We start from the raw sequence: 13,627 nt of genomic DNA, 5'->3' as shown, positions 1-13,627 counted from the left end.
CCCCCCCCCCCCCCCCCCCCCCGTCTGGCCTCAGAGGATCACGTCCCTATTGTGCTGTAAACATGGTGCTCATCAAAGGAGGTCACAAGCACCGTGCTGTCCTTGAACTGCTCATGGATGGTCCAAGAAGGGCCTGCACCAACCTTTAAGCAACTGTCTCACTCAGCACATTGCTTAGTTCAGCTCACCTTGTTTTCATAGCCAGATTTTCACGGAGAGGGAAGCCGCAGGTAAACAGCTAAATAGTATGGGATCTATTTCCATTCTGGTGCAAAGGACTTATCTTGTGACACTTCAGTGACACTTGTCACTTTGAGCAGCACTGGCTTAATACATTCTTTTACCCTGTTTCCTGTAAATTGGTGGAACTAGAGGCTTGATCACATTCAGGCTCAGTATTCTGGGCAGCCTACTTCATGGGTGGTGCTGTGTGTTTCTCTTACAAGACAAAAAATGTGTTGTCTTTTTGTATGTCATCAACACCACTGACGATCAGTGCTTTATTAGAGGATGCAAAATGGTGCTATTCTCATCCCATTATTCCTTGTTTATTAGCAGGAATCTTCCATAGAGAGAAATCCCTCACTACTCAGTGACCCTGAGAACCAATTCATGTTTACTAATTTCCAAAATGGTGAATCCTTCACAGGTGAAGGTACATATTGTACCAGCATAAATTAAAAGATTCAAGCATTTTTTGGGACATTATTACCAATGACTGGATTTTAAAACAAACTGTAGGATTGATCCTTTTTGCTTGGTTTTTTTAGCAAGAGAGAGAGGGAGAGAATCTTAAGCAGGCTCCATGCTCAGCGCAGAGCCTGATGTGGGGTTCAATCTCACGATCCTGAGATCATGACCTGAACAGAAATCAAGAGTCGGACGCTTAACCAACTGAGCCACCCAGGGGCCGCTATAGTATTATTCTCATTGATGCTCAAATGTTTCCCTCTTTGGTCTGGGGAGCCACTTTTGAAACAAGCCTAGCAGTTCTTGATAAGCTTCCTTGCTTCCTGGTATAGATGTTTCAGGTGAAAATCCTGGCTCTCAACCATACCAACATAATTAATCATTTGCTTTTTCACACAATATACATACAACAGTCAGTTGTACCAAGCTATCACCTATAAAATAATTGCTGAAAGCAATGTGAAGATTATTTCACCACTCTTCCTTTCTTTAGAGTATAGGGTAGGTTAATTGCACTGATGGCCCCAATTCTTCAGGTCTTCCACCTGCCAAACACCTTGACTCTAGACCGGTTGGAATAACAGCAAACGTGCTGTGAGCAGAGGCCCGAAAAGCACTGGCACACTGGGGTTTGCTCGTGACCCTCTGCCATAACCATGAGAACATGCCTGGGCTAGCCTGCCAAGGGATGACACACATGGTGCCCCCTGCCCCTCACCTCAGTTGAGACCATCCTAGACCAGCTGACAGCCAACCAACAGACAACCAGACACTAGTAAGTCCAGCTAGATCCGTTATTGGACTAAATCCATTAGAGCAGGTAGCTGATCTCCATAACTAACCAGATGGATGAACACATCCAGCCAAGATCAGCACACCTACCTAGCAAACCTGTAGACTTGTGAGCAATTTGGATGCTGCTGAAAGCCACTGGTTAAACAACACTGTGCCAAGAGATAACTGACACAAAGTCTATCCTATTAGGATTGAACCTCAAGTTACCACGTTTTACAGTCACTGAAAATAGTTTTCCTCAGTGGCTATACCACCAACTTGATACATAGCTTCAGCTTTTTTTTTTTTTTTTTTTTAAGATTTTATTTATTTATTTGACAGAGAGAGAAATAGCGAGAGCAGGAACACAAGCAGGGGGAATAGGAGAGGGAGAAGCAGGCTTCTTGCCGAGCAGGGAGCCCAACGTGGGACTCGATCCCAGGACCCCGGGATCATGACCTGAGCTGAAGGCAGACGCTTAACGACTGAGCCACCCAGGCGCCCCAGCTTTTTTTTTTTAATTACTTTTTAAAATTTAACTTTGTTTTGTAATCATGTAACACATTTACAAGGTTCCAAAGTCAAATCTATAAAGTCTCACCTCTTTCTCCATCCTGTTCCGTATCTCCCCCATAGGCATTAAAAAGAATCTTTGATTTATCCTTCCTTAAATTTCAAAAATCTATTTATATCCCCCCACCTTCAGATAAACCACAGCACACTATGCAGACCCCCTTTCTGTGCTTTCTTCGCTTAGGAATACATCCCAGTGATCTCTCATTCTTAGCTCAGCTCCATGGTACTTTATTATGTGAATGCAGTACAGTGTAGTTGACCAGTCCCCTCATACTGGACATTTGGGTTGTTTCCAGTCTTTAATATAAGAAACAGTGTTGCGATGAATAGCCTTGTGCGACTTCTTCTCATATTTTTGCTAGTGTATCTTTCAGATAAATTCCTAGAAACGGAATTGCTGGGTTAAAAGTAAATGCTTATACTGGTACAACTGGATATCCATGGGCAAAACACTGAAGCTTGACCCCTACTTTACATCACGTACGAAAATTAACTCGAAGTGGATCAGAGATCTAAATTTAAGAGCTGAAACTGTAAAACTCTTAGAAGAAAACACAGGGGAAAATCTGCATCAGTTTGGATTTGGCAAGGTTTCCTAAATATGACACCAAAACCATAGGTAATGAAAGAAAAAAACAGATAAACTGGACTTCATTAATATTAAAAACTTTTACCGCTTCACACTCACAGAGATGGCTATCATAAAAAACAAACAAACAAACAAATCCAAAACCAGAAAACAGCAAGTGGAAAAATTGGAAACTTTGTGCACTGCTGGTGGGAATGTAACAGGGGGCAGGTGTTGTGGAACATAGTTTGGCATTTCCTAAAAAAATTAAAACAGAATAGATATATCTATATCTATCTGTATCTATAAGATATCTAGGAGAAATGAAAATACATGTTCACACAGAGACTTGTATATGAACATTCACAGCAGCACTATTCATAACAGCCCCAAAGTGGGAACAACCCAAATGTCCATCTTTGGATGAATGGATAAACAAAATGGAATTATTATTCAGGATGAAGTTTTTTGTTTTTCCTTTTAAAGATTTTATTTATTTATTTGACAGAGAGAGAGACAGCGAGAGAGGGAACACAAGCAGGGGGAGTGGGAGAGGGAGAAGCAGGCTTCCTGCTGAGCAGGGAGCCTGATGCGGGGCTTGATCCCAGGACCCTGGGATCACGACCCGAGCCGAAGGCAGATGCCCAACGACTGAGCCACCCAGGCGCCCCAGGATGAAGTTCTGGTCCATGCTACAACATGGATGAACCTTGAAAACATCCTGAGTGGAAGACACAAAAGGCTTCACAAGGTATGATTCCACTTACATGAAATATCTAGGATGGGCAACCTCACAGATACAGCAAACATATTAAGGTGGCCAGGGGTTAGGGGGAGAGGAGGATTGGGGGCGGAAAAAGCAAATGTATATATAATTTTACCAGACATTGCTAAATTCCCCCCTGTAACAGTAGTACCACCTACATTCCCCCCAGCAATACATGAAGGGTATTTTTCTGGGCCTCCCCAAGGAGAATATTGTCAAACTTTCAGATTTTTGCTAATCTGATTGCTAAAATGGTATCTTAGTGTAGGTTTAATTTGTATTTTTTCTTACATTATGTTCTCATCTGCTGGCATTGGTTATGTAATCACCATGAGACTTCTTTAGACAAACAAAGTAAAAGATTTTTAAGTTAAAGAAGGCAAGTCAAGCAAGTAAGAACTACACACATTAGTTAATGTTTTAACAAATTCATTAATGTTATGGTTATTGCTGTAAATTCTAATCCTAGAAATAAAAAATATAAAACTCATTTTGCATACAGGTGAAAAGGTACTTAATTACTAGTACCTTCCGAGTGCATAGTACCCTGCTAGTCAATGTTTAACAACAGAAAAACCTGAATAACACTTTTGATAACTCCAGAAATTAGATAAAACACATTTTCACCAACCATCAAAACCCTTTCACCTTGATTAGAATTATTCTAGTTGCTAATTTTAGCAGTAAAATTGCCACTGTGCATGTTACGTCTTCTCCAGAGAATTTTCCTATGTAATCCGAAGTTTAAGATCAAAGATGAATTGGGAATGTTTTTGGTTTTGGTGTTAGGATAAAGCTGGCCTCATGAAATGATTAAAAAAAAAAAAAAGATCAAAGATGAAAGAAAATAATTTGCCAAAAGTTAACTGAATGAGGCACAAATTTACCTTTCCACTTAGCAATGAGCTTAGGATCTGAAATTGTGAAGTTTGGACGGCTTCTAGACAGGATACCTTTTCCAAAATAACCCTTCCAGGAAAAGAGAAAACAAAGTTCATGTTTAGTTACCAATTTTTTTTAGCTGGGGGAAAACAACTATTTGAGTTAACAAGAGATTCATTCTATTTTCCTTAGCTTTACATTTTCCCTCTGATTACCTAATGATTACTAATGAAGATCTTAGCATTATATCTGATTGTATGAAGAGTTCTAGTAAGTTTTCAGTATACCTTATGTGTCTTATACCTAATGATTTCAGTCTGGGTTTGGTAAGCTCAAGGCAATGGAACAGGCAGAGGCAGGGCCTTGGCCTAGACCCCATCTCACCAGGATCAATGCCACCTGCTGTATCCCACTTTGGGAAGCTGGCTACAACATATCTATTTTACATAAAATGTTTAGAAAGGCCCAATTTAGAGAGGAAGTACATCAGTGGGTGATATGGGCTGGGAGTAGGAGCAGCAATTAACTGCAATGGCACAAGGGAACTTTTTGTAGTGATGGGAATGCTCCACAACTGGAATGTGATGGTGGTTGCACAACTCTGTGTATTTACTACAATCATTGAATTGCACATTTACAATGGGTGAATTTTATGACACTAAATTATACCTCAATAAAGCTATTTAAAAAATGCCCCCAAGTTGGGGCACCTGGCTGGCTCAGTTGGTACAGCATGTGACTCTTGATCTCAGGGTTGTGAGTTCGAGCCCCACGCTGGGAGCAGAGATTACTTTAAAAAAAAAAAATGCCTCCAGTAATAAACTGGCTATGGATAGAAAAAAAAAAAGCAAGCAAGTTACCAATCTCAACCTGAACCTATCATGGGCGGAAAACAGCAAGAACTAGAACCTGTCCTCATCTAAGAAGAGGTCCCCAAACAAGAGATCACAGATAAGGACATGCCTAAGCCTCATCTGTCCATGAGCCAGAACAATATGCCACTCTGTGTTTACCTCTGGAGATGGAATGGGAGTGGGGAATTTTTACTTTTTACCCATTACATTTCTGTAAATTGCTTGACATTTTTTATGAACATGCATGGCTTTTATAACTGAAAGACAAGAAAGGCCAATGCACTGACCCTACTTTATTGTTGCAACGTGGGTTCAATGGTGGGGGAGTCTTCCTCATCAGGGCACCTGATTCAAATTGGGCAGTTCCTCTCCTACACTGGACTGAATGGCAAGGAAAGAATATGGGTCAATGATGGTTTGCTTTTTGGAGTGGATGGGGGGAAGCAAAAAGGACAGCTGGCTCAGTTCTTTCAGAAGTAGCCATGCCAAAGCCACCAGCACTTACTTTCCCATAGAGCTGCTCCATATCTTCTGCATTCCTCACAATTACATTGTTGTTTATCATCTCTGCTGTGAACACTTTGAAGTCTTGCTTTGGCCCATAGTCCTGACCAAAAGGGATGGGCAGTGGAGATTCATTACTCTCATACACTCTTCTTTTCCGCTTTGGGGCACGGAAAACTGCTTCTGCCATTTCTCAAGGATAGCTGTTTTTTAAAAGAGTATAATAAGGAGAAAGAAACAGATAGCCAATCCATAACAATTTGATAAAAAATGGGGGTGCATTTATCTCTAGGCTCAGAAAATTTTGCGATCTGTGGGAAAAATAAAATATTTAAAACGAGTGGACCAAAAGAAAAACTAATGAGAACATTTTGTACAAGCACTACAAATCCCAATCACCTAAAATATCTCAATTCCCCAAACCATGCCCAAGAAGTCTGTGGCAATATTTCTAATTATAGTGGACAAGACTGAGGCCTAGCGGCATGTCCAAAGTCATAACATGCAAAAGTCTACTGATAGCAAGCACAATAGGATTCCTGTTTATTAGGATTATTCCTATTCTTTCACTCAGACAACAGACATTTACTGAGTACCTACCAGGGCCTTGTGATAATCAGAGGTGCTGGTGATATAAAGATAAAGCCAAAAGAGACACTGTTTCTCAAAGAATTAAATCTAGTATTTTTTTTTCCAAAAAAGGACCTTAAAATACATTCTAAACATTAGGTCAATCATCTTCTAATTTTTAAGGTAAATTAATAGGTAATAACAACAATGACAGAAACAGTTATCATTTCAGGGTCTGTTATGTTCCACCAAATGTGAGTAGCAAAGAGCAGGAACTCTAAAGCCAGAGGGCCAGGACTGAATTGGCTTTACTATGTCCTAGCTGTGTGATTTGGGGCAAAAGTTGCTTAATCTCTCAGTGCTTTGGTTTCCTCATTTGCAAAGTAAGGATTAAAAACAGACTCTATCTTAGAGTTAAGACCCCATAAAGGACCTAGAAGAGTACCAGGTACATAATGAGCATCATGTGTGTATTTGCTTTAATTATTATTATGGGGTGAGCACTACCAACTCTGGTTTACAGATGAGGAAAACAGGTTCAGGTCAGAGAGTGTCTGTGAAAGGCCCATTCAGATGATCCCAGGTCTGCTGAATTCCAAAGCCTGTTACACTCTTCTCGCTGGGTTCTGCTGCAAGCACAGGCAGCATCTGTCCCCCTTTGTCTGAAGGCCCACTATTTCTCAAGGTTAGGAGCTAAAGGGTTCCAGATAATTATGGAATTACTTAGACAAAACTGTCCTTGTCTCAGTCCTGAGCCAGTGTGCACTCAGCATTCTGAGGAAGTAAAGGAAGCCAAAGTCAGTACCTCTCCCTTCCAGGCCTTATACTCAATCTGAGGAGACAAAACAAGCACATAACACACACGAAAGCAAATTGAAGGTAACACAACAGGCTGCATTCCATAATGGCTAAAGGAAGGAAATGAAGTTGAGTGCACTGTGTGATAAAGACACAGAGCCACGCACACATATCTAACTTAGGACTAACTCAACCACATGCAAGGGGGGAAAATGTAAACAGTGCAAGAGTCTGGGCCAGGCACTCCACTCTCCCAACAGACGCCCTGGAATGAGAGGGGAGACTTGAACCTGCTGCTCCCTTCGTCCTGGACCTGGCTTGATTTAAGCGGAGAGCAGATCTGGTGCTTGAAAATACAGTGGAGCACTATCACATGTTTCATCTACATGGATCCAGAGAAAAAAGTAAGACTGCTTATTATAATGCCTCCTGCACTTAATACGAGCATCCATTGGGCAATGGATGCAACCAAGCCTGAAACAGACAGTGACGGTGGCCGAAACTGTGGAAGGTAAGTGGTTTTATGGGTTTGTGACCATTAAAAAGAAACTGAATGCCTTGTCCAGTGTGTGATGATACCTTTATCCGCCCTCTCAAAGAAATTGAGGAATTAGATGAGGACAAAGGAAAACACAGACCAAGGGAGAGTTACAGAAATTGGTAACTCAATTACAAAGATAACTATGAAAAATAAGAATCAGCAAGTTGGAACCTTCATAGAATTAACCAAGTATGCTAAGCAGCAAAACACTAGAATAATTTAATTTTTAAATAAGATCCCTCAATGGAATTACATACTGAGCATGATTCTACACACACACACACACACACACACATTGCTGTAAAGCATTCACAACAAAACCATGTATGTCGCATGTTAATGGACAATTAGATTTTCTTCCAAGAGCATTTTAACTAAATTTTCACTTGCCGACCTATCCCTTAATCCAAGCCAATGATGACCTATCCCTTAATCCAAGCCAATGATCACATTTGGTATTCAACAGAAGAAACAGCAATAAAAAAGAAGAAGAAGAAGAAACAGCAATTTATTCTAAAATTTAAACAATGCTGTGTTGGCTTTTTGGAGGCAGGATGTTGGAATCTAGTGAGAAACTTTCTAGGCATTTCCTGGAAAAAGTTGGACTTTAATGAGATTTTTCACTTTTATAACTTAACTTCTGGTTAGTATTTAACTTGTATATGCTAACATTTGGAATTTTTTAAAAAAGAGAAAATGTTAAATGGCTAACTTCAAGAACTTCCAATTAAATTCTCTCGAACAAGTGACACTGAAGTTATATTTTAATTTGCCTGGTTTGGAATTTTCCCTCAGATTACTGCTATACTCTTTTAAAAAAAAAGCAAGAATGAGCTAGGACACTTGAAGGCACTCTGTACTCCAACGCAAGTGTGTGTGACAAAAAGGTTCCTGCCACAAAACATTCCCTGTTTTCCACAAAACCTCCAAGTCTGTGATCTAGTGTTACCTCTGCCCATGTGGCAGAAAAGGCTTCAAGAATCTGGCTCATGGACCTCCTACATATGCAAACCCGCTGTTATTATTATGTGACCATGCACAACCCACATAAGCTCTCTGAGCCCTGTTTCTTCATCTTCAAATTGAACAGGACTGGAAAAGAGTTTGGAAGTCGCTCAATTGTTAAACACAGAATACCCATATGACCCAGCAATTCCATTTCTTGGTACAGATATAAAAAAATTAAAAACATGTTCATGCAAAAATCTATACCTGAATGTTTACAGTGATTCATAAGAGCCAAAAAAAAAAAAAAAGTGGTAACAACCCAAATGTCCATCAACAGATGAATGGATTAACAAAATGTGGTGTATCCATAAATAATGGATTACCAGCAATAAAGGAACGAAGTGCTGATACATGCTACAGTGTGTATGAAGCTTGAAAGCATTACCCTAAGTGAAAGCAGTCACAAAAGACCACATATTTTATAAGACCATTAATATGAAATGTCCACAACAGCAAATGCATACAGACACAAAGTGGATTAGTGATCGCCAGGTGCTGAGGGAAGGGAGAAATGGAGAGCGACTGCTAATAGGTACAGATTAATTTTGAGGGTGATGAAAATGTTTTAAAACTGGATTGCAGTGGTGGTCAGATGGCTGCCCAACTGTGAATATACTAAAATCACCGAATTGTACGTTTTACAAGGGTGAGTTGTTTTTTTGTTTTTTTTAAGATTTTATTTATTTATTTGACAGAGAGAGAGAGACAGCGAGAGAGGGAACCCAAGCAGGGGGAGTGGGGGAGGGAGAAGCAGGCTTCCCGCTGATCAGGGAGCCCGATGTGGGGCTCGATCCCAGGACCCTGGGATCATGACCCGAGCCAGAGGCAGACGCATAACGACTGAGCCACCCAGGCGCCCTACAAGGGTGAGTTTTACGGTATGTGAGTGGTCTCTCAATAAAGCTGTTATTTAAAAAATTCAATAGGACAAACCAAATGATCTCTAGTTTCATGGTTTTTTGAAGGAGTTGTCTTGTGCTGAACTTGAAAGGCAAAGCAGGGGAGACAGGACCGAATTCACTGTTCTCCACATCTGTTAACAGGCATTTAAGATGTGTTTCTTTAGTGCCATGATAGGAGAACAGCATAACATAAGATGTGGAATGTGAATAAAATTCGAAGAGGTAATCATCATCGGTAGGTACAACACTCCAGGCATGGACTGTACCATATGCTACACACATGGGTACTACTATCCTCTTCCAAAGACAAGGAAACTGAGGCCTAGAGAGGGCCAGTCATTTGCCCAAAGCCCCACTGCATGAAGACATAGCACTGTAAGAAGACTGGCCTTAAAGAGGACCGATGTCTGAAGCACACACACATGTATAGGAATGACTGGGCCAATTGTCAAGGGATTTGGAATATGAAGGCTGGTTTAGACTTGGAGTCAGTGCAGACGCTTAAGCAGGGAATGAGAACTGAAAAGAGATTAATTAACTTGGGGTGGTATGCAACAGTGGCTCTCAAGCTTGGTTGCCCTTACAATCACCTGGGGAAATCTTAAAACTCCTAATTCTCAGAACTTACCTGCAATTACATCAGAAATTCTGGGGTGGGACCCAGGTGATTTCAACATGTAACCAAAGTTGCCAACCACTGGTGACAGGATAGACTATTCAAACTCACTTAATCCCAACAGCTCCCTAAGTAAGTACTGTTACTGTTCCCATTGTTCAGAGCAGGAAAGGGACTCAGAGGGACTGAGTGCTATGCACCTGTAAGGGATTGTTGCTTTTCCTTTCCCAAACCAGGGCATACTTGACTCCAGACACAAGGAGCATTAAGTACATTTACTTTACTATCAAAAGCAGCGCTTGTTCCTTATTCTTCCCTTGAGCAGACAAGCTAACACTGTTTAGGTATTCAGTAAATGTTTATTCCAAACGAAACAAAGCAAAACAAAAATGAGGAAGGTAACTCCATTTAATTTTCCAACCCCCTGGAAACACCTTGCCAAAATCTGGTTAAAACCTCCCACCCAGTAAAGCTCGCCTTCTCCCAATTAAAAAATGTTTGAAGCTCCAGCGGTGTACCTCCTGGGCTTAGGGAGGCAAGGATGAAAGGGACAAGGCAAACAATCCAGCCCCAGGGGAGCTTTCAAGTTAGAACCTGACACAGGCCACATAAACAAACGATAACCCTTTGAAGGCTGTTTGTGAGGATTAAGTGGGTAACTGTGCGAAGGCGAAGGAGCCTCGTACTGGGCCTGTCATGTGCAAAATGCTAGCCAGACGGGGGCTGCAACTGCAATAAATGATTGCACACAAGCCAGAAAGTGTTAAGGGCCCACCAAATTCATAACTCCCTGTCTTAACTCATCCCTCTGTGGATTTCCTTGAGTGCCCCCCCGCACCGAAACAACCGCACTAGCGGCTGAGGCTCCCCTCGGGCAGAGACGGTATCCGGTACACATCGACGTCCCCAGCCCCCAGCACAGAACGTGGCATCCTGATCGGAAAGAACGAAGAGAAGTGCAAAGGGCTACAGATGCTCGGAGAAAGGGAGAGGAGCAAATTCCGGCGGAACCAGGAAGCCTGGCTCCCCCTGCCCGGCCTACTCTGGGGTGGCTGTGCAACCGGGATAAAGTCTCTACGCCCTTTCTGCTCCCGCTCCTGAGAGCTTTCGGAGAAGGCGATGTCTCCTCTCGCACCGCGACACGCGGCCACCACGCTCAGCGCCACGGGACGCCTCGCACTGCCCGCCCCGGCGCCTTACCTTCCTCAGCCTCACGCGCTCGTCGTTACCCCGGCAACGCCGGCCGGAGGGCGGTCACTGCCGCCGTCAAGCAGTGCGGCCGCAAAGCCGGGCGAATGCGCAGCCGCAGAGTTCTCGGGAGCGCCTGCCGGGTCTTTGCGGAGAGCGCCTGCGCAGGGCCTGAAGTTGCGTTTTCTGTGTCTACTGCTGGCCCTGAACCGGGTGTAAGCGAGTTCTCCTTTCTGCCCTCCCCGTAGTTGTACGGACAGCCTCCTGCACAGATGCCACTTCGTTTAATCCTCACAAGATTCCTTGTACATATGAGATCCTAAGTTACTTGTCGGATGTCACATAGCTAGGAGGTAGTGGAAACGAGACTCTAACCCAGGCATGAAGACTTGGAGTCTGTCCCGGGGCGGGGGTGGGAGAGTTGAGGCGACCAGATTTTATTGTATGACCTCGTCCTGAAAAAAATGGGTCTGTAAGCTTAGTCCTGACGCTGACCTCAGCTTTCTCAGTGTAGATGTATAAGCTGCAGCATGCCCGGAACCTGTAAGGAAGCGCCCTCTCGCAGACACCTGACTAAAAGCCCCTGTGTGCCCTGGCTGCCCTGTGCATTACGAAGGGCAAAATAGCCAGGAGTCAGAACTGCATTTGAATCCCCGCCGTCCCCCTCCCCGGCTGGGTGGTCTTGAGTGAATTTTGAGCCTCAGTTTCCTCTATTGAAAAGTGGGTCGTTAGAATTATGCCGGATGAGCAAAACAAAAAGGTGTGGGGGAAGTGTAAAAGTTAATCCTGACCTGGTTATTTTAAAGGAGGTCTAGTAGGGAGTCCCAAATATACTTTTCCAGATATGAGCCCCAGGGTCCCCAGCACACATACCACACATGCTGGGCCGGTGGGGAAGGTGGTGACAGGAAGGGGTGGCAAATAATGCCCGAGGGACTCATGGGGCTGGTGTGCTGGGCTTCGAAATCCGACCCTTTTCCAAACTTCTCTTGTCTCCGGGGCTTCACACACACTTGCCTTGGCCTGGAACATCCTTCTCCCTTCTGTTTGCAGCTGTAATTCCTGCCCCCCCTCCTCCCTGGGGCCTCAGCTCCTACATCTTCCTCCAGGAGACTTCCTCTTGCCTCCCTCGACTGGCTTGGGTGACTTTCCTCTGTTTCTGCAATCGTCTGGTGCACCCTGTGTTGTTCCTGTTTCCTGGTCCTTCTTAGCCAGAGGGCTTCAGTGGATGGTCTGCCTGCACAGGCCTTAACTGCTCGGCTTTGAGTTTCGACTTTGATTTAGAGAAATCAAAATTAGAATAGCTTCCTGGTTAGAGTGTTGCAAAAAAAAGAGAACTTCAGCAAGGTTCACAGAATAGTGGCATCAGGACGAATGGGGGCAGGGAAGAGAGAGCCCGCCGGAGGCTGTAATATTATACCAGAACATAGCAATTTAGGAAATACTGGTTTTAGAATGAGAGGGTTTTAACAATGAAGGGGAACCCAGAAGTTGTCCAATTCAATTTCCTTATTTAACAGGTAAGAAAAAAGGTTCAGAGGCACTGTGAGTTGCCAGAGGTAGCAGAGCAAGTCTGAGGTGGGGCCGAGACTACAGCCAGGTCTCCTGAACCTCTCAGCCTGGTACTCTGCGTTCAAGGGCTTGGGATTCATCCATAATGAGATCTCAGGTGGCATCATTGGGAGCCCTGTCTCCACAGTGTCCGGAGTGAAAGCTACTGGGTAAGAGATTCTTCCCCCAAGATTTTCTCCTCAATCTGTTTTTTTAAACCTTTTGTTATGGTCATTTTCAAACACAAAAGTAGAGAGAATATTCTAATAAATCATCACTTCCACAATCTTCAACCTTTGCTATCTTGTTTCTTTTATACTCTCCATATATATACCTTTATCTCTCTTCTGGAATATTTTAAAACAATTCTAGACATTGTTTAGTTTCACTCATAATATTTCAGTATGTATCTCTGATATATATTTAAATTTTATTGCATATTATATATTTTCATAGCATATGCACAGTTGATGTTTATATATACATGTATATGATATGATATGTAGTTGATTCTCATTATTCCCAGTAGTTCTATAGAGTCATCATGAACACCAAATCAGTGAATACTGAACCATTGCTCATGGGGAAATACAGGGTTAGGTTCCTGCCAGACTCGGGCCACAATATTTTTATCAACTGATCAGTACATAACCTTACTTTCTGTTTAAAGACACTGTATTTAATATCTACTGTTGATTCATTAACATTGAACTCACGGCCAATAGCAATGTAACTCATGCCTGAACGAAGCTTATCTAACACAGGTATTTTCTCTGTAAGTCACATCACAGCCTTGTTGGCTTAGGAACACTAGACAGCACTTCACTCTGCTTGGTGTC

The 13,627-nt window shown here is 42.7% G+C and overlaps 1 protein-coding gene across 4 annotated transcripts in view; it reads right to left on the bottom strand.

Moving 5' to 3' along the window:
- Window positions 1–11,656, bottom strand: part of TSEN2 (tRNA splicing endonuclease subunit 2) — a 39,002-nt gene extending 27,346 nt beyond the window's left edge. The window contains exons 1-3 of one of the 4 annotated variants that reach the window (XM_081822411.1): window positions 11,250–11,656; window positions 5,616–5,817; window positions 4,262–4,343 (exon numbers count right to left, since the gene is read on the bottom strand). In XM_081822411.1, coding sequence (XP_081678537.1) covers window positions 4,262–4,343; window positions 5,616–5,804 — 271 coding nt within the window. In that variant the 5' untranslated portion in view covers window positions 5,805–5,817; window positions 11,250–11,656. Of the gene's footprint in view, window positions 1–4,261; window positions 4,344–5,615; window positions 5,818–11,249 lie in introns of those variants that run through there. The other 3 variants (XM_081822420.1, XM_081822425.1, XM_081822429.1) reach the window with 3 other exon arrangements.
- Window positions 11,657–13,627: the final 1,971 nt, after the last annotated feature.

Source organism: Leptonychotes weddellii, chromosome 1, assembly GCF_054177405.1.
Source record: "Leptonychotes weddellii isolate Sample4059 chromosome 1, ASM5417740v2, whole genome shotgun sequence".
Lineage (NCBI taxonomy): Eukaryota > Metazoa > Chordata > Mammalia > Carnivora > Phocidae > Leptonychotes > Leptonychotes weddellii.
Note: the sequence above shows the minus strand (reverse complement) of the source record. Positions and strands in the feature narration are given on the sequence as shown.